Here is an 18,551-nt window from a genome sequence, read left to right on the forward strand (position 1 = left end):
AAACAGATGTAAATTTGCCAGATTTTCAGGGTGTATGCGACAATATCTAAAAACGGTCTTCACAAAGATTTCAACTAAATTCCCTTAAAAATCCAAGTATTCATAAGAGGACAAATTATCTTTGAAAAAATCTTATTGGACACTATGAATTTTATTAGTAATTCTGGATACATGTGGTTAGGCTGTCATTTGGCATTAAGTATGAGAGCCCCCCTGTCACTTGCTCTTTAGTACCATGTGCAAAACTACCTAACCTAAGCCTATATAAAACGAGGATGCTAGCTAATAGCTTTCATTGGTCATATCATTATCGGCGCAACCTTGACTAAAATTTTTCTACAGTCATTGATTGCTTTTAAGATGGAGAACCATCATCTCTTAATTTCTTTGTTTTTTTTGACAGCTTTGGTGTTGCCTGGCAGTCATGTTGTACTTGGTGGACAACCTGAAGAAGGTAGGTGTGGCATGCATGGTGGCTTCATCGATGATTACACCCCTTCTCACAAACCCGATAGGATTTTTTTTCAGCCAGTGGGGGTAAAAATAACGGACGGAAACTCAATAGGGAGTGATATTCCCATATTTTTTATGGCTGATGATTTGAATTCCATTGTTTTCAAGCCAAAAGATTCAGTGAGTCTTGAAAAAATAGCACATCATTTTGCAGTGAGGATTTGCTTATCTGACCATTTTCAGTGGGTCAAAATTAGAGTATAATTTTCCACTGGGGGTGATATTTTGACCAATTTTTCCAATGGAAAGGGTTCCCAGTGGGTCTGTCAGAAGTGGGTGTATGATTCCTATCTTACTTTGTCTCCTTTATTTAATCACTGCAAAAGCGATATATGAAAATTTGAATAAGCTTGATTTTAGTTTCGGAGCTAAGCAATTTTCAATCTGCATTTCAAAATAATTGAGGAAAAACATTTACCATATATGAAAGTTCATTCGTTTCATTTGTGGTTTCTATATATCGAAATTCAAAACTACCATTTCGCTTATCTTGATTAAGAATTTGCGTAAAAATGAGAGCTTAAAATACAATATTCCCATCTCCAACTGTAGGCAAAATTTGAGATGATAAAAGGTGACATAATCTAATCACCTGACCTGTCTCTTGAATAAAAATTGGAATTTAAATATTGTTCATAAAGCTATATTTCCCATTTTTAATTATAGGCAAATTTTTCGAAGGTGATATGATGCTATCACCAGACCAATTAGCTGCTTTGACTGAACAACGAAGTAAACGAAAAGAGGGGAGCAACACTTTCGCTTCAATCAAATCAAGTCATTGGAAAACAAACGGAAAAGTTGATCTCATCAAGTATTATATCGATGAGGATTTCAGTAAGTCTCAAACAATCACTTAAGGGCTACATACACTACACAATATATTGTCAAGCAATATATTGATGATATATTGCTGAGTTCTGGCAATATATTGAAAAGTTATCCACAATATATTGTGAGCTCGATTTGCGATTTTCCTAAAACTTTCATCTATTGATAAAATTCGAGTCTAAAAAGCCTTAAATGGAAATATTTCAAGACTCGCATCTTATTTCAATTTCTCACACTTAAGTCTTTTTAGCTTTGAAAACTCTTCCTTGTGTAACCCAATTTAGCTTTGATACACCGCCAGCTTCCATGTCCGGGGGTTGCTAGGTTTGCTAGATGATTGGTATGTCCAAGCTCAAAAATCGACCCTTACTCTGAGTACTACCAGAGTGTATCTCACGTTTATCGCTTCGTAGTACACTCTGTGCGCATTGTCTGTGTGATAAAAAAATTCCCGTACGGAGATCTCTGCGATGAAGTATGATCTATAAATAACAACACTTCTCTCACCGTCTCCCCTCTCTCATCAACACTTCATCGCAGCGGTCGGTTTGAAAAATCTCAAATGAGAAACAACAATGACAACACAGACCCAGTATATACGACTAATTTCAAAATTTATTGCCTCTACGGCAATAAATTTTGAAATTAGTCGTAGATACTGGGTCTGTGTACAGACAAATCGACCCTTGGAGAGACAGAAGTTCGAAAATTTTGTCCAATTTTTGACGTTTTGCCACCCTTATAGAGAGACTATCAGGGGTTGCACTCTACAATTCCCAATTCCCGGTCGGGGATTACATTAAAATTTACATAAGTGTTCCCGTTTCATATCAGATACATATTTCATATCAAGACAATGTCTGTCTATTGTTATATTGTGCTGATATAAACAAAAAAATGTTTTTCTTTTCCTTTTTCTGATCAATCTTGCTCCACATCCGTGTCAATCCAATGTAAAGAAAGTTGTAAATTGAAATTGATGAGTAAGCAAACGAATTCACTCTTATTTACAAACAAAACTTTAAATCTCTACTTTTTTCTTCACCAGATAGTCATGGATATGCAATTGAGACCATCAAGCATGCGATAGCAGATTATGAAAAATACACATGTATACGATTCCAACAAGTTGATCGATTACCATCGCGTGGCCCTTATATGCATTTTGTCTTGAAAGGAGGGTAAGTGGTTCAAAATCTAAATCCCAAGCGTGTTATTTTCTATTTATTCACTGATAGATATCTTCCTTGGATCCTAAAATGACCTCAAAGCCTAGAATACACCGGGCGATGTTTTGATTTCCTGTTTTTTATCTGGCACACAGCGTTGTTTGAACGTTCATCTAACGTTATCTGGACGTTGGAATGTACGAGAATAAAAAAGATTGGCTTTCGTTGAACCTTTGTTTTGTTAACGGGTAAAAAGACGGGCAAGATGGATACTAACTTACTTCGTGATACTTCGTTTTTGATTTTGTACTTTTGATACTCATCCAATTCGTGGAATCCGATGATTGACCATTACTGATACACTGTTGGAATCAGCTCTCCTGAAGTTGAAATTATTAGGAAACAGTGGTTCTTCTGAATTGGTCAAGATCCAGATCATTGCCTTTTTTACACATCTTAAAATAAGGACAATCTCGTACGCAGCCGTTTGCCACTTGCATCACTTTTTGATTTTACGAATGGACTTGATACACCTTCCGTGAGCAGTATTAGAATCATAAAAGAAGCGATGCTTAAAGGGCTATATTATACACTACACAATATATTGGCAGACAATATATTGATGATATATTGCTGAGTGCCGGCAATATATTGAAAGGTGTCTGCAATACATTGCCAGCTTGATTTGCAATTTTCCAACAATATATATAGGGGGCTTGTTTACGGAAAGAAAATTCCCTTTTATAATAGAGCGCTTGTTATTTACTTCGTACATTACGGTTCGAAAACGATATTGTCGAATATTGTTCGTCAATATATTGTGTAGTCTAAGAAGCCCTTAGTCCCAAACTACAATGATGTCGAAAATTCTCATTTTCTCTTGTCAAAGAAAATGATGACAGCAACCGTGAAATTAATTTCTCCCTGGTCCAGAAATTGACTCATAAAATTTAGTTTCTCTTAAAAAATGTTCCCTTTAAAAAAAAATTATACCCTGAAATGGTCCAAAGTCAAAAATGTCATTCGTTTTATATTGTTTCAGATGTTTTTCAAACGTTGGAAGAAATTCATGGGGAAACGAAATCAGTTTAGGTTATGGTTGTTGGAACAAAGGAACAGCCATCCATGAAATTGGCCATGCTCTTGGTTAGTAGTCTTATATGCTGACAAAGCAGAAATAACAAAAGGATTTTTCAAAATCTCGAAAATTGCTCTTTTTGTTTAAAACTTCTCTGTAAGAAAATGGAAATGGTTGTATTTACGTTTAATTAAACATTAAACATTGTACATTGAGATCTTTTTGAGAAAAAGAATTTCGGCATTCGTTGGTTTTCTAAACGTAATCTTTTGTAGTGCCCTTCGAAAAACTAACCTGTACAAAACTCTTCTTTTCTGACTGAAAAGATAACGCTTCGGTTTTTAATGGTTAGGCAACATTCCTTGCCTGAGACCTTTTTTGCACTGAATGTCCCTGCGGTGGAGCGTAGCCATTTTTAGCATTTTACCTCTCCGGGATAGACAGGGAATGAAGGTTATGATAGCAGGGGCTATCATATTCGAGTTGTGGGGGTTTGATTAATGAAGAGTCCACTCTAGTACATAATTCCTAAAGAATAGTTTTTTGGGAATTATGTTTACCGATTTTACTGTGGTTTATCTTTTTTCTCTTCTTTTTATTCTAGGATTCTTTCATGAACAATCGCGACCAGACAGAGATGATTATGTGGAAATCATGTGGAATAATATCAAGCCAGGTAAACTATCTGATTGGTTGAAACTTTAGAAAACGTTCAGATAAACGCTTCTGATTGGCTGAAACTTTCATATAAACATTTCTGATTGGCTCTCATGAAAACTGACCGAATCCTCTTGATTTTTTGAAATTTTAAGAACCACGTTCTTTTTACAAAATCTCTGATATTCAATAATATTCAAACATCTAACCTTTCAAAAATACCTTGAAAACTTGATAAGTTTTTTTTACACATTATTAACCAGCTAAAACATATCACATACGAAACCTTTATTCTCTATAAATGTAATAAGCTCCCTAGCGGACCTTCAATTCACGCAATCACGCAAATCATTTTTCGAAATTCACGCATTCACGCAATTCATTTTCGAAATTCGTGCAAATTTCACACAAAGTTTTCCAATTCACGCATTCACACAGTTTTGTTCAATTTTCACGGATTCACGCAAGTGAAAAAACCCATTCATACATTCACACAAACCGCTGGGGTACGTGTTGACGTTCTATTGAGAACTCTTGACCATTTTCAAATTTCATTCAGGAGACAAATTCAACTTCGATAAATACACAACAAGAACTATTGATTCGTTGGACACAGAGTGAGTCATAACATCCCTTCCCATCTGACACAGAACGTTGTTTCAACGTTGTTCTAACGTTATATGGACGTTGTGAACGTTAGAAAAACGTCGAAAAAATGTTGTGTGCCAGCTGGGTTATTTTCTTCAAACTGAGATCCTGGATCCATCACTTTATCACGTTTACAAGCATTGGACCTCTAGACTTTGCTACATTTTAAACCACTGTCCCTGATTCTAATGAAATCAAGCTGTCTCGATCTCTCTCTCCATAATCTGGAACGAGGCTACACTAATATAGCTTTCCAACAAAGAGTCGATCCGGGTTTTCTATGAAAAATTAATATTGGCTAACTTAACGGCTCTTTTTACCGCCGGTCCTTTATTGGTTATTTTTTCGTCGCTGGCGTATTATGGACCGACGTAAGGGAACGGAACTAAATAAGGGCCGGGCTAAAAATGGAAAAGAATTTGAGTTTGGCGTAAGGGGTAAAAGGTGCCGAGGCTCAATTAGGACTGGTGTAGAAAGAGCTGATAAAGTATCACGAATTTATTGTTTAAATTTGTCTTTTCATTTACAATCAACGCACTCTGATTCGAATCTTCCTGTAATTCAAACAAAAATATTGGTCCCCTCAGCTGAAAAGGGGTTTAAATTACTACATTACTCTCTGTAATTCGAATCCTTCTATAATTCAGAGAAAATCTTTGATACCATGCAGATCGAATTAGAGAGAGTCAACTATATTCTTTTTCTTTTCAGATACGACTTCCTCTCCATCATGCATTACCGAAATAATGCATTTGCTCTCAACCGAAAACAATACACCATAAGGACACGTGACCCCTCTAAACGACGTCTGATTGGTCAACGTGATGAACTTAGTAAAATTGACAAGGTATAAGAGCCAATCAAAAGTCCAGGATATTTTCTTAAACGAAGCGAAACTTTTATTTCACACCACTTGAAAGTGTTGAAGTAATGTTACAAAGTCTACCAAGTCGGCACACAGTTGTTTTTATACATTCGCTGCCAACTATGAGTGTACTAAAGCGGCTGAACCATTGAGTTTGAAACCCCGAAGAGGCTAGAGTGGAATCTTCAACCTTTCTCAAGCAAGAAAAAATGAAGCCCTAAGATTTGCATCATATTTAGAAATTTTGTTTGTAAACACACGGGTCACGTGTTCTGGATGGGAAATAAGTGGTTTCTGAAAGTCAAACTTTCGATGAATTTTGAAGAAGTCAAATTTTTGATTTCTTAAAAGTGCTCAACAGTGAACGGGTTAATCTTCATTTTCATATGTAATAGCGACCATCAAACTAAATGAGTACTAAAATATTAGACAGTGACTGAATTCTGCGGGAAAAAAACTGAGACAGAGCTTACAGTAGTGGGACTGAGAGGGCTTAAAATTTATGACAGAGAGAGCGTTTCTTTTAGCCATAATCCTTGCAGTACTCTGTCCTTCCAAAATTTTGAACTTGCCTCAGATCTAGGCTGCACACATCCCCTATGGCGCGCCAAAGCGGAAATAAATACTATCTTTTTAAAACAATACTATCTTCGTTTAAAACATACTATCTTTTTTTAAAAACATACTATATTCGTTTAAAACATAGAACATACTATCTTTTTTAAAACATACTATTTTTTGCTTAAAAAATACTATTTTCGTTTAAAACATAGTATCTTTAAAAAATAATATTATTTTTACTATCTTTCATACTATCTTTTTAAAACAATACTATCTTTGTTGTAAACATACTATCTTCGTTTAAAAAATACTATCTTTTAAAAAAATACTATCTTTTAAAAAAATACTATCTTTTTTCGAATATAGGTTGCCTCGATTATTCAAATTTGTGTAATTTTCATTTTGAGGGGCGTGTAATGGGCGTTGGTTTTTCGTGTTTATTTTATATGGCCTCATCCGCCCACATGCAGGACCAACATAACAAGATGGCGTCCGGCTCCCTACAAGATCTGACCTGACTCACAGTAAAATGGCTACTCGTGGCAGACCATTGAAAGATATCAACGAAGACCAAGTCCTTACACTAAAAACAATAGGGTTCAAATGGAAGGAAATTGCTGATCTTATTGGACCATCCAGCAAGCATGATTCCGCCGTCCCACCATGCGCGGGTCATGCATGCAAACTTTAAAATGAGCGAGGCAAGACGTGCTAACCTCGTTTCCAGACTGTTTTCGAAAAGATAGTATGTTTAAAAAAAGATAGTATCGTTTTAAAATAGATAGTATTGTTTAAAAAAAGATAGTATCATTACAAAAGATAGTATGTTTTAAACGAGAATAGTATTTTTTCAAACGGAAATAGTAATTTTTCAACGAAAATAGTATTTTTTCAACGAAAATAGTATTTTTTGAACGAAAATAGTATGTTTTAATCGAAAATAGTATTTTTTTAAAAAGATAGTATGTTTTAAACGAAGATAGTATTGTTTTAAAGAGATAGTATTTATTTCCGCTTTGGCGCGCCATACATCCCCTCTGATATGTTTTGATATAGAGATGCTAATCTTATATAACTTTCCCGTCCTAACCTGTTTCAATTTTCTTTAAAAGGTTTAGAAATCCAAAACTCAAAAATATAAAGACAAAGGTAACTCTCGGACGGGATTTCATACACGATACGCATCCCGAATATTAAAATATATCAGAGGAGACACGCGTAGTCTACCTTAGATCTGCAACCGTTGCTTAATGCTCAATGCTTTTCTTCCTCTTTTCTCAGATCCAACTGAATAGGATGTATTGTGGAGCAACAAGTCAGACAGATGGATACACACGGCCACCAATCAGAACTCGACCACCAACTACTGAACGTAAGACAATACAGAATACAGGATGTCCCAGAAAAAAGTCCTGTGGCATAACACGACTGCCAATAGAAAAATTTTAAAAACACACAAGATTTTGTCCGCTTGCCGTTTTGTTCTGACACAGGACTTTTTTCCGGGACACTCTGTCAGTCGGGACCACTACATGGAAACGGCAACTATTGCCTTAACGAGAAATATTTCCCGAACGGGAAGGTGGAAAACTTCCCGAAATAGCTAGACTTTCCAAATCGGGAAGTTCACCAGTTTCCCTATCGGTGGCCTCTGAGCACTCCGGAAATGCCTGTGGAAAGTTTAAAACTTGTCCCTCTTGTAAAGGAGGGAAAATCAGGTAGTTAAGAAATTCACCGGGTAATCGCTTCTTAATTCTACTTTCCATCAAAAACTTCCCTATTTGGAAACTTTTTCTTGATCAGGAAACAAAAATGTGTTTTGTTTACAAAAATTCTATTTCCCGTTCGGGGACGATGAAAAGTTCTTGACCAAAACGGGAAACAGAAAAGTGATGAAATTTTCAATCTGGAAACAGTTTCTTTTTCGGGTTATTTCCGTTCGGGAAATATTTCCCGTTGAGGCAATAATTGCCTTTTTCATGTAGTGGTACCGACTGCCTGTACAGTAAACATACCCCTGAAAGTGGAGCATAAAAAGATAAATGGTATGTGCGTGATGTTTTAAAGATCGGATTTCTCACATTGCTTACTGTAGCCTGTAGGATCGAGAAACAACGGAAGATTTGTGAAAAAGTCTTTCTAAGAATCCCTTTTTTTAGCAATTCAGTCTCTCCAAGGGTCAGTCTCCTTAAGGACCACATTTTCAGAAAAAATCACTATCTCTTAGAGCCGTAGTCAGGGATGGTCATAACCAGTTTCCTCGGTTGTGGTATCTTATGCCTACTGCCAAAGAACACATTCTATCTTCAAATATAATATATTTTTCTTCCATTGGCAGGTTGAAGAGTAAATTGCTGCTTATCAAGTTATACCCCTGTCTCACAGCCCCGGTGAAATTCCTATTAAAATCCCAATGGGGATTTTCTTTGTTCCAAGGTTAAAAAATCCAGTGGGGACCATCCCACATTTGGAGTGCAACTTTTAAACATTGGATCTCGAATGGAGATGAAATCAAAGTCAAAGTTCCAAGTGGGGCTGAACTTCCAGGGTATTTTCCCACCGGGGACGAAATTTTTGCCAAATTTTTCAGTGAGGCTGGGGTCCCGGTGGGTCTGTGACACAGGGGTGTCAAGTTATAGAATTTATACACTTCTCACTCTTTTTTTCGTTCTTTAGCCGGATGCGTAGATAACTACGTCAAGAACTGTCCTGAAATGTGGGCGCACGATTGTGGGCGTTGGTTCGTTCAAAACAATTGTAGAAAAACATGTGGTGTGTGTACTGAGGGTGGTGCCAAAACAACACCCGCCCCACGCCCAACTGAAGCACCCACTACTACGTCCGCAACAACCAAAAAACGTAAATTATTTTTAACTCCTGTCTAAACTGATGCTATCATGCAGACTCCTTTGTACACAGTAACTTTATTCTAAATTGAATAGGGCTCCTAGGCGTCCTGATTTTAGTAATTAGCATCCTCAGTCAGTCAGGATGTAGATAAAATAGAACCTTACAGTCTCAGGTGCAAAAAAACATACTCGGTACTAACTTAGAATGGTTTACCAAAAGGAATATACTAAGTTTTTACTAATTCTTGAGCATATTGTACTCGCTCCTTGCCCTATTTTCAACAATTCTGTTCTAAATTGTCCTGTATTTTGGCCAAAAATTGTCTTATAAAATTTCCAAAACATTTGGGATCTTTGAGGATATTGCAACAATAATCCAACAATGTGCATTTTTTTTGTACTAAAGAACTTGAAATCAGTCTTTGCGAATTCTGATAATCTGAATGTTTTTAATTTCGATCTTACTTCAGCCTCAAATTCTTATAAGATTCTTAGATAAGTGTAATCACAGATTCCAGTAAATTGAATGGAGGTGCTTTTAGCTTTTCTAAACAAAAAAGGTGAATGTCGCAAAAATTATTGTTGCTATTGCTGAAGTACTCTATCTTCTTCAGGATTTATAGATTTTTCCACAATTTGGCATGCAAATGTCACGTGACCTAGATAGGATTTCCTATATCTAACCACGGCACATTATTCAACCAAAGTACGCTATCTAGCTGTTCGGGCTTTATACATTTGTGAACTGTAACGCGAAATTTTCGACATTTCAATTTAGCATCCAGTAACTGCAAAGACAACAATGGTAGCTGTCCATCATGGAAAATATATTGTGATTCAAATGGTTACGTTAAAAAGAATTGTCTCAAGACTTGTGGTCGATGCTAGGTTGTATTTTATCACCTCAAATACAGAAGTTGTTGATTCTTAAAGGTTTTCTTTTTACATAAGTGTTCCCATTTCATATCAGATACATATTTCATATCAGGACAGTGTCTTACTATTGTTATATTATGCTGATTTAAGCAAAAAAATGTTTTTCTTTTCCTCTTTTCTGACCAATCTTGCCCCACATCCGTGTCAATTCAATGTGAAAAAGCTTTTGAATTAAAATTGATGAGTAAGCAAGCGATATCACCCTTATTTAAGAATAAAACCTTTAAATGTTAGACAATATAGATTTTTGTTTTATTTCTTGAAAATATAATTTTCATAATTTCAAGATTCAGTTTTCATGTTGTTGTTGTTGTTTCGTTGTTTTTTTACCATAAGGCGATGAGGAGAGGCCAATTTAATTTGTTGTTTTACGGGCCAAGCTAATCAAAAACAAGGTCGGTTGGTCGGCGAAAAAATAAAAATAAAAATAAAAGTAGAATTTCATCTATAAAATCTCCTAAAAAGGCAAACTACTTTAATGGGATAAATTTTCGCGGGATTAATTTTCGCGGATTTCGCGGATTTGAGGTCAACCGCGAAATTTAATCCCCGCGAAAATTTATCCCATTAAAGTACTACATCTTGACAGAAATGCGAAATAGAAAATAAAGAGACACAAAAAGGTCGAATTCATGGGTAAAATGAAAAATTGAACATAAAATTCCCAAAATTTTGGAAAAACTACCAACATTTTGAAAATTTAGTAGTCTGTAAAGCAATGAAAATTAAATGTACTACCAAAATAAATTTTATTTTTATTTCGATTTTTGGAATATCAGGGTCGGTCGGGCCTGTAAAACAACTAATCAAATTGGCCTCGCCTAACCGGAAATCACGAATCGGTCTTGTTCCGCAGTTTGAAGATTTTTACAAGGGCGTTTCTACCATTGTGTGCATTGCATCTTTTCTTGAGAACTAATAGTCAGGTTGCTGGACCTCAAAAATTTCAAGTTTAGTTAACATCACTGCGAAGAATCTAATTTGATGCACATTTCATTCTTCATACTTTACTTGAATCATTTCCCTTTACTGGACATTCTAATTCTACCTTTATCTAAAGTTATAGATAAAAGTTTTACACCAAATGCTCTAAAGTGTTGTCAGTGAACTTTCTGACGCCATGTTGTCTTCCCTCTTTGATTTTGTAATAGAATAGAATGTAAACATTAAAACGTTCGAATTCTTAGACGGGGGTACGAAATCACACAAATAATCACTTTTTAAATACTTATTACACGCACATAAAACTCAAAAAGCGCTTTGATATTAAAATTCTTGATCAAAAGAATTGGATCTCATCAGAATACGATTTAGAAATTATTGTTCCTATAAATACAACATTTTCAAGAACACTTATAATTTATCAAACCCCCGTTTTTTTTAATAGACACGAATTTGTAGCAATAAATACAACTTTTCGAATGCGAAATGGTAGCTCAAGCTTTGAACTATTTTTTATAAACAACAAAGCGGGCGACAAAGTAAACCCTAATAGCTGCAGAAGAAAATAGCTATCTAATATTGATTGGGCTTTTTTCGTAATGATTTTTATCGATGATTTCAAAATAGTCTCCTAAAGTGTCATTTTTTAACCGATTTTTAAACAATTTAGTCTTCCATTATTGATTGAGCTATTGTGTCGTATTGATGCATATCGATGTCGTAAAGTTTTTCTGAGATTAGATATAATGATCGAATGATGAGGGTATAACTTGTACTAACGAGCACATCTTTAAATCTATTCTGATTAGGGTTCTATGAATCAATCAGCCAGTAATATTGATGTGTTCTGATGAGACAGGGAGTAAAATCAAGAAAAATCATTATGGCTCTTGTTGTCTAGTCACCCCTAGAAAGCTTTAGAACACATCTTTAAAGGCGGCAGGGGTATAATCGGATTAAAATTGACGTGTCCTTTGTTAGTAACACGGCAAAAGTTCATGGAGATAATGAAGTTTTACAAGTGTATGCAGGCAAAAAGTTGTTTGTAGACCAAATTTCGTAATCGAATAATCGAAATTTATCGGACAAAGTCAAACAAATACTAAACCAAAAATCTAGCAGTCATCGCACTTTAACCCGACCAAAGTAAATTTGTCCCCGAAACTCATTATTTAACAAAAACAATTCAGGCTTTTAGAATCATGGCACGTGGTCTCCTAGAAGATAAGAACACATCCGGGGGGTACTAGGGTTGCAAGCCGACGGGGGTGTGCCACCCGACTTTTGACCCTCGGACCCTTAGCGGGACTAAAAGGGAGGGAAAAATCAAATTTTGATCATTTTAGAGGCAAGAAGTTGAAATTTTCCCAACCCATAGTGGAACTAAAATTTGAGTTTGTGATTTTTGCAACCATTAGTGGGAATTTGCAAGTCTCTCTAAGAATCTCTCTAAGGGTGACTTTTTCGCAAAAATTTAGCGTTTCTAAGGTCAGAGGTCCGGTCCGTAAATACCTAATAGTCCAATGGGGGGCATTCGTTTCAAAAAACGACTGTACAAGCGGCCCAAAATTAGGGCTTCTCAAATCCGGACCCTTACAGTACAGAGGAATTTTAGGCAGATTTGAGTAAATTTGGGCGACAAATCGACCCTTACAGGGCAATTTCTTGAATATTTTTTACCATTACCGGTATGTCGTTTCCCCTCGAATGCTCCCCCGGGATGAGAGAGCCATGGTAAAGTATCTATCTTAATAAGCCCAAAATGGAAGGAATGATACTGATAACAAAATAAAAAGAAAAGGGCTTTTTAGTGAAAATTCCTTCCCTTTTATTGATCAGCTAAATTGCCGTACCATAAATAAACACTCTTGACTTCCAAGTATAACGTCTAGGTCTGTGTTATTCAAGAACATCGAATAATCATTCTGTGATTTTGTTAGCAAAAATTAACTATGACGTCAAATTGGTCACTTTCTGCATTAATAACTCTTTTTCACTTGATTTCCACCCTATGAGATAATCCTTTTTTGAGATCTACATCAAATCTCCGATCCAACAATGTATAACATGACCTAGTTTATATTATGTGATTTTGTAAGCAAAAATCAACTATGACGTCATATTGCTCATTTTTTCTGCATTAATAACTCTTTTTCACTTGATTTCCACCCTATGAGATAATCCTTTTTTGAGATCTTCATCAAATCTCCGATCCAACAATGTATAACATGACCTAGTTTATATTATGTGATTTTGTAAGCAAAATCAACTATGACGTCATATTGCTCACTTTCTGCATTAATAACCCTTTTTCGCTTGATTTTGACCCTATGGGATAAACCTTTTTTGAAATCTACATCAAATTCCTGATCCAACGATGTATAATATGACCATATTTGTGGAGGTTCAAATTTCACCTTAGCTTGACCGCCCTGATGACGTCACAAAATCTTAAAAAGGCCTGGAAACGAGTAAAGGAGGTGGATAGAAAATGGCCAGTAAAACTTTTCTGAATCCTTTGATGTTATATAACAAGTTCCAAAAGGTTTTAGATTCTTCGCACTAAGATTTCTAAAAAAGTGGTCCAGCAACCTGACTATACTGATCTATCTCACAATGGAAATGCAATTGGGAAGAGCGTCGGGCTTTCTATCACTCTAGTAACCATGTGTAGTTACCCTGAGTATCAGAGGTTAAGTTTTCAAAGAAAATAGTAACCTCTGAAGACAAATAATAGAAATTTTATCGCGCATGTGTCAATCTAATCACTGTAGAAAAAATCAAAGATGAAGAGCAAATATTACCATATTAATGTCTAGCAGACTGTATCAGTATGCAGTTTACTATTTACGAATTCCCCAGAAACCTCCAAGTGTAGTTGAAATGAGTTTATTTCGAAAGAAATCTTTAACATGATCCCCAAATGTATAACAGTAATTACTAAACTTTTAATTATGGAAATGTCACTTTAATTGAATCGAAATAATAGACAGACTTTATGTTATGATTCTCTATCACTGACTCTTTTTACAAAGCATTGATGACTTTTTGTAAGTTGTGTTTTCAACGACGGGAATAAAAATATCGACTATGACGCTCATCCAAGATCTTGGATGGTCGTCATGGTTACTTTTGTCTTCGCTGATTGCACGATGAATAGAATCTCGATTCGTCGGCACAGCGTAAATATATGATTTTGAGCTGTGCTTTTCACAGTAATGTGTAGTCATATCGCAAGGGATGGTTCAAATCCTCTTACTTTTTTTCTAAGGTTTTGGTATAATATCAATCTCGTGTTCTTATCATAAACACCGGTTATTCTTATAAAAAAGTGAGTCTTCATATTTCACACGGTGTAAGATTTGAGTCTTGTAATTTCCCATTTCACTCTTTCACCTTATATAATGGCTCGAATGAGAAATTTTCTATTCATACGTTATTAACAGTTAACACTTTAAACAACAATTTTTTTTCTTCAAAATTTCAAAAAGAAAATTTCTTCGATCTTTGGGAAAAGGAAGAAAAAGTTTAGTCTGCATATCGAGGCTAGATTATAATTTCATTTACATGATTCTGGTTCACGGCTTTGTATCAAATTGTCTTTTTATTGCAGCGAGTGCGCGCTTTTTCAAAATAATTGACCACCCTGGGTAGAAGATTGGTGGTGAATTGTGGACCTGACACTAACTAGCTCAACGAGCACTGAAACATAAATATTCTGTATTGAAACGAAGGTGGAGCAAAACATTTTCAAATTTTTGCCAAACTAGGATATACACACTTTCTTTTATAAGAATGGTGTATTTCCATTTTATCATCATGGATCTTCTTAAATTTTAGGGAAAAGTCATCCTAAAATACATTTTTTAATAAGCAACCCCAATTTTCGACTCAGGGTTGGAGTTGCTAAGGAATTTCCGAATTTCAGCCGAAATGTTGCTTATGGATTTTGAGCCAAAAATGCGAAGCAACTTCAAAATTTTTTGCTTTATATCTCATTTTATGTCTGAAATATCCCAAATTTTGTATTCAAATACCAGTGCCGTAGGAAGCATCTTCATATTGGAGCTCTAGATTGCTTAAAAATACACTCAAAACATGCACATAAAGACAATTATGACAAATTAAAAAAGAAAAACTTTGCATTTTGCAAAATAATCATTTTTGAAATAATTATTGGGGGGGGGGGCATAGCCCCCCCCCCCTTGCCCCCTTAATATTTTTTGGTCAATTTCATCATGATTATTCTTATAAAGTATATTCATATAAAAGAAAAAGCGTGTATATTCTATTAGAAACAATTTTATACGAACAATTTTATACAAGAGCAATGAGGCTTAAAAACGGAACAAAAAGTAAGAATAATTTGAAATGAGCTGAATTTTACGAATAATAAACCAGCCGAGGCTGGAAAGTCAGCCAATATAGCTAGATTATTAGTTGGATAGCTTGTAAAGAAGTTAAATAGCTGCGATGGAAGGAAGGACTAGATGCATAAAGAATCAAGCGAAATTGGAAAATTTTAAGAGCTAAAAACCACATTTTGCTAAAAAATGTTTGTCCGGTTACTCAAAACTCCTAGTGGGGGGGGGGGGGTTCACGTTTGGCGGAGGAGCGGAATCGGCCCTTTTTTCGGACGGAGTGGCGGAATTTGGCGAAAATTTAGACGGAATGCCTGGGGGTTGGAATAAGCAGGGGGGTTGGAAAAATCTCAAAATTTAATAGCGGGGGGTTGGAATAAAAATGGGTTGCAACCTGTGGAAATGTTTGAAAGGAGGCTATACAGCAGAATAAGACAAAAAAGGAACTTTCAAAACAAAACTTCGAAAATTTCGAAAAATTAATTCGGGGGGGGGCCCGAGGTCAAATTATTTCGGGGGTATCTCTATTCTAAAAATGGAAATGGTGTTACTCGCCCTGAAAGCATTTTAAAGTTAATTGTGGCCCCCTATAAAAATTTTTGAAAGGCTAAGCAACCTAGCAGGCCCATAACTTTGTGAAAAAAGTTTTGATTTTTATTAAATTTCTAAACTTTGTGAAAAATGTTTTGATCTTTATTAAATTTCTAAACCAGGTATAATTTTTGTATACCTGACCAAATTCTAATAACACTTTGTCACAATTCTTCAGGTGCTCCTACTAGAAATTCACCTCTAGAAATTGTATAACTGGCTGCCATTAAACAATTTAAAGCTATCCATACTCCGAAAAACAAATTTGCCTCAAAAACTTTGCGAAAAGTAGTTCAGTCTCTATAAAATTTCAACAGAAACTGTATTTTAGTAAGGTAGGTTACCCTTTTATGGACACCCCCTCACAGTGGGCCCAGAGGTGGAAATAGGGAAAAAACGAAAGTTAAAATTTTGCTTTATTAATATAATTTATGGAATCTTGAATAAATTTCTGATCAGATGCCAAAGTTTCAGGTCTGTATCTGATTTGTAACTCAAGTTATGTGGCTCCAAAGTTGACTGAAAACCAGATTTTGATGAAAAATCAAAAAAAGTGAAAAATTCATATTTTTAATTCTGAACTAAATTCCTTCTAAATCAGTCATTTTGGTGATTACCTAGAGCATTATATTCTAAAGAGAAATTGCTTAAGTATGTATAAAATGCCCAAGAGCGAGAAAAAACTCAAATTTTCAATCGAAATTTTATCACGAAATGCTTAAGGTAACCAAATGTCCAAATATCTCGAAAACCGTAAGTGTCAACAAACCCATATATGTTTTGAAAACTACAGACACTAACCTTTCTAAAAATGCTGGAGTTTTGATGTGACACTTAGCGGTTTAAAAGTTCAAATTTTGCCTGCATTTTCCAAGCTAAAATCTCAAATTTTCATGATAAATCTCAAAAGAAAGTCAAAAGTTGAAGTCTACTATTTTCTATCTCATGTAATGTGACCCTAGAGCTCTATAAAGCCTTTATAATACAAAAATTGTAAGAAATAGTTTTTTGTTGCTCTCCCTCTCCCTATTTCCAAACTTTTGCCATCTGGGCCCAGTGTGCCCCTATTATAGACAAACCCTTCTAAAAAATTACAGTGCACTTAGTGTTCATATTATATCATGATAATTTGTATAAAAATTTTATTTTTTTATTTTTGATATAAAATAAGTAAAAAAGTAAAAATCAGACAGAAAATGTCGAAAAAAAAAATTGACATCATAAACTTTAAAATAATGCACTTGTGGATCTGTATTGTCTTTTAAGCATCAAAGTAATTTTATTTGACTAATGATGGTGATGCAATTATGGTAAAAAGTGTTTAAATGGGCGGGTCCACCATTCTCTAAATGGATGTTTGTTACCTATATGAACAGGTGGGTGTTCCACCAAAAAGCCAAAACATGCGCCAAGGTCACAAAAACAATCGCGTCCAGAGTGTGAACAATAAAAAAATAATATGTGATGGTCGTCATTTTATCAGTGTTCTGGCGGCAATCAAATATATGTTCCGTTTGGTCAAAAATCTTCATTAAAATAGAGTCAGTCAGTCGTTCGGTAGTAATCTAGTCAGTTTTTTGGAAAATGGTTTCAAAGTATAGTTTTTAATATCGCTCGCTTGATGAAAATTGTGACAATTTTCTGACTCCTCCAGCATTTTTTGCCAAGTCGGTTGGATTGGTTGGGGCGCCAAACAGCCTGCGCGAACAGAACATATTTTTGATGGTCCTCTGCTGTTGTTGTAGCGAACCACGCAGTGCAGTCGGATTCACAAAATCTTGCGCCGAAACTATTTTCCGTCCACAAGCCTCACGCCCAAAAATTTCTTTTGTACCAGCATTCAATTTTTCAATAAGGTTGCAAGATGGGAAAAGAGGCGCATGCGCCAACATATAAAAATCATGGATATGGAGTCATTACGCCGAGCTGGCTTTATTACTTACACCAACTGAAAATCAACCATCTTTGTAAGTACCCTTAAACCACTGCGTCAAAAAGTTTCAGTTGTATCGTTAGTTACACGAAATCCATACTGCAAACATCCACGTCCAAAAAACATGATGCATCCTGTTTTATCAAATTGACAGTAGCCGTACTTTTTTTACTTATATATTCCAAAAACATTACAACATGATCAATTCCACCTACAGCTAGAGGCAAACAGGAAAATATGTTTATTTATTATGCAAAAAAAAGAAAATTCTCAAAAACCAAAAACTTGAGCAAATTGCTAAACCTTCAAAAATTAAAAAAGAATCCCCTTGATGAAAATCAGGTTTGATTTGCCAAGTTTCAAAGTTATTAAAAAAAATTATGACAGAAATTGAAGCTTCAACATGCATTTACTTCCTGCATTTACACTGAAAACACTAAGCCGTTTAAACCGCCATCTTGAAACGACATCTATGTTTTCTAAAAACAACACACGCTAAAAGTACACTAAAAGTTAACCCGATCGGATATAAACTTTAGAAATCGGGGAAACACAGCTTACGCAATGAGCATATCGGGGTAACATGTTTTTTTCACTTTTGGTCTGATGATGATGGG

General features: G+C 35.3%; 1 protein-coding gene across 1 annotated transcript; it reads left to right on the forward strand.

Moving 5' to 3' along the window:
* Positions 1-300: 300 nt before the first annotated feature.
* On the forward strand, positions 301-10,399 carry LOC136800918 (hatching enzyme 1.2-like). The gene is made up of 10 exons (XM_067057528.1): positions 301-454; positions 1,180-1,350; positions 2,393-2,525; positions 3,556-3,659; positions 4,196-4,267; positions 4,808-4,865; positions 5,608-5,743; positions 7,604-7,694; positions 8,999-9,181; positions 9,950-10,399. The coding sequence occupies exons 1-10, from the start codon at positions 361-363 to the stop codon at positions 10,057-10,059; spliced, it is 1,152 nt and encodes a 383-aa protein (XP_066913629.1). The 5' UTR covers positions 301-360; the 3' UTR covers positions 10,060-10,399.
* Positions 10,400-18,551: the final 8,152 nt, after the last annotated feature.

This window comes from Clytia hemisphaerica, unplaced genomic scaffold (assembly GCF_902728285.1).
Source record: "Clytia hemisphaerica strain Z4C2 unplaced genomic scaffold, Clytia hemisphaerica genome assembly, whole genome shotgun sequence".
Lineage (NCBI taxonomy): Eukaryota > Metazoa > Cnidaria > Hydrozoa > Leptothecata > Clytiidae > Clytia > Clytia hemisphaerica.

Coding starts and splice junctions, on each gene's coding strand:
- LOC136800918 (XM_067057528.1), top strand. CDS start 361: ATGGAGAACCATCATCTCTTAATTTCTTTGTTTTTTTTGACAGCTTTG. Junction 4,866..5,607: donor ATTGATTCGTTGGACACAGA/GTGAGTCATAAC, acceptor TTTTCTTTTCAG/ATACGACTTCCTCTCCATCA. Junction 5,744..7,603: donor AACTTAGTAAAATTGACAAG/GTATAAGAGCCA, acceptor CTCTTTTCTCAG/ATCCAACTGAATAGGATGTA.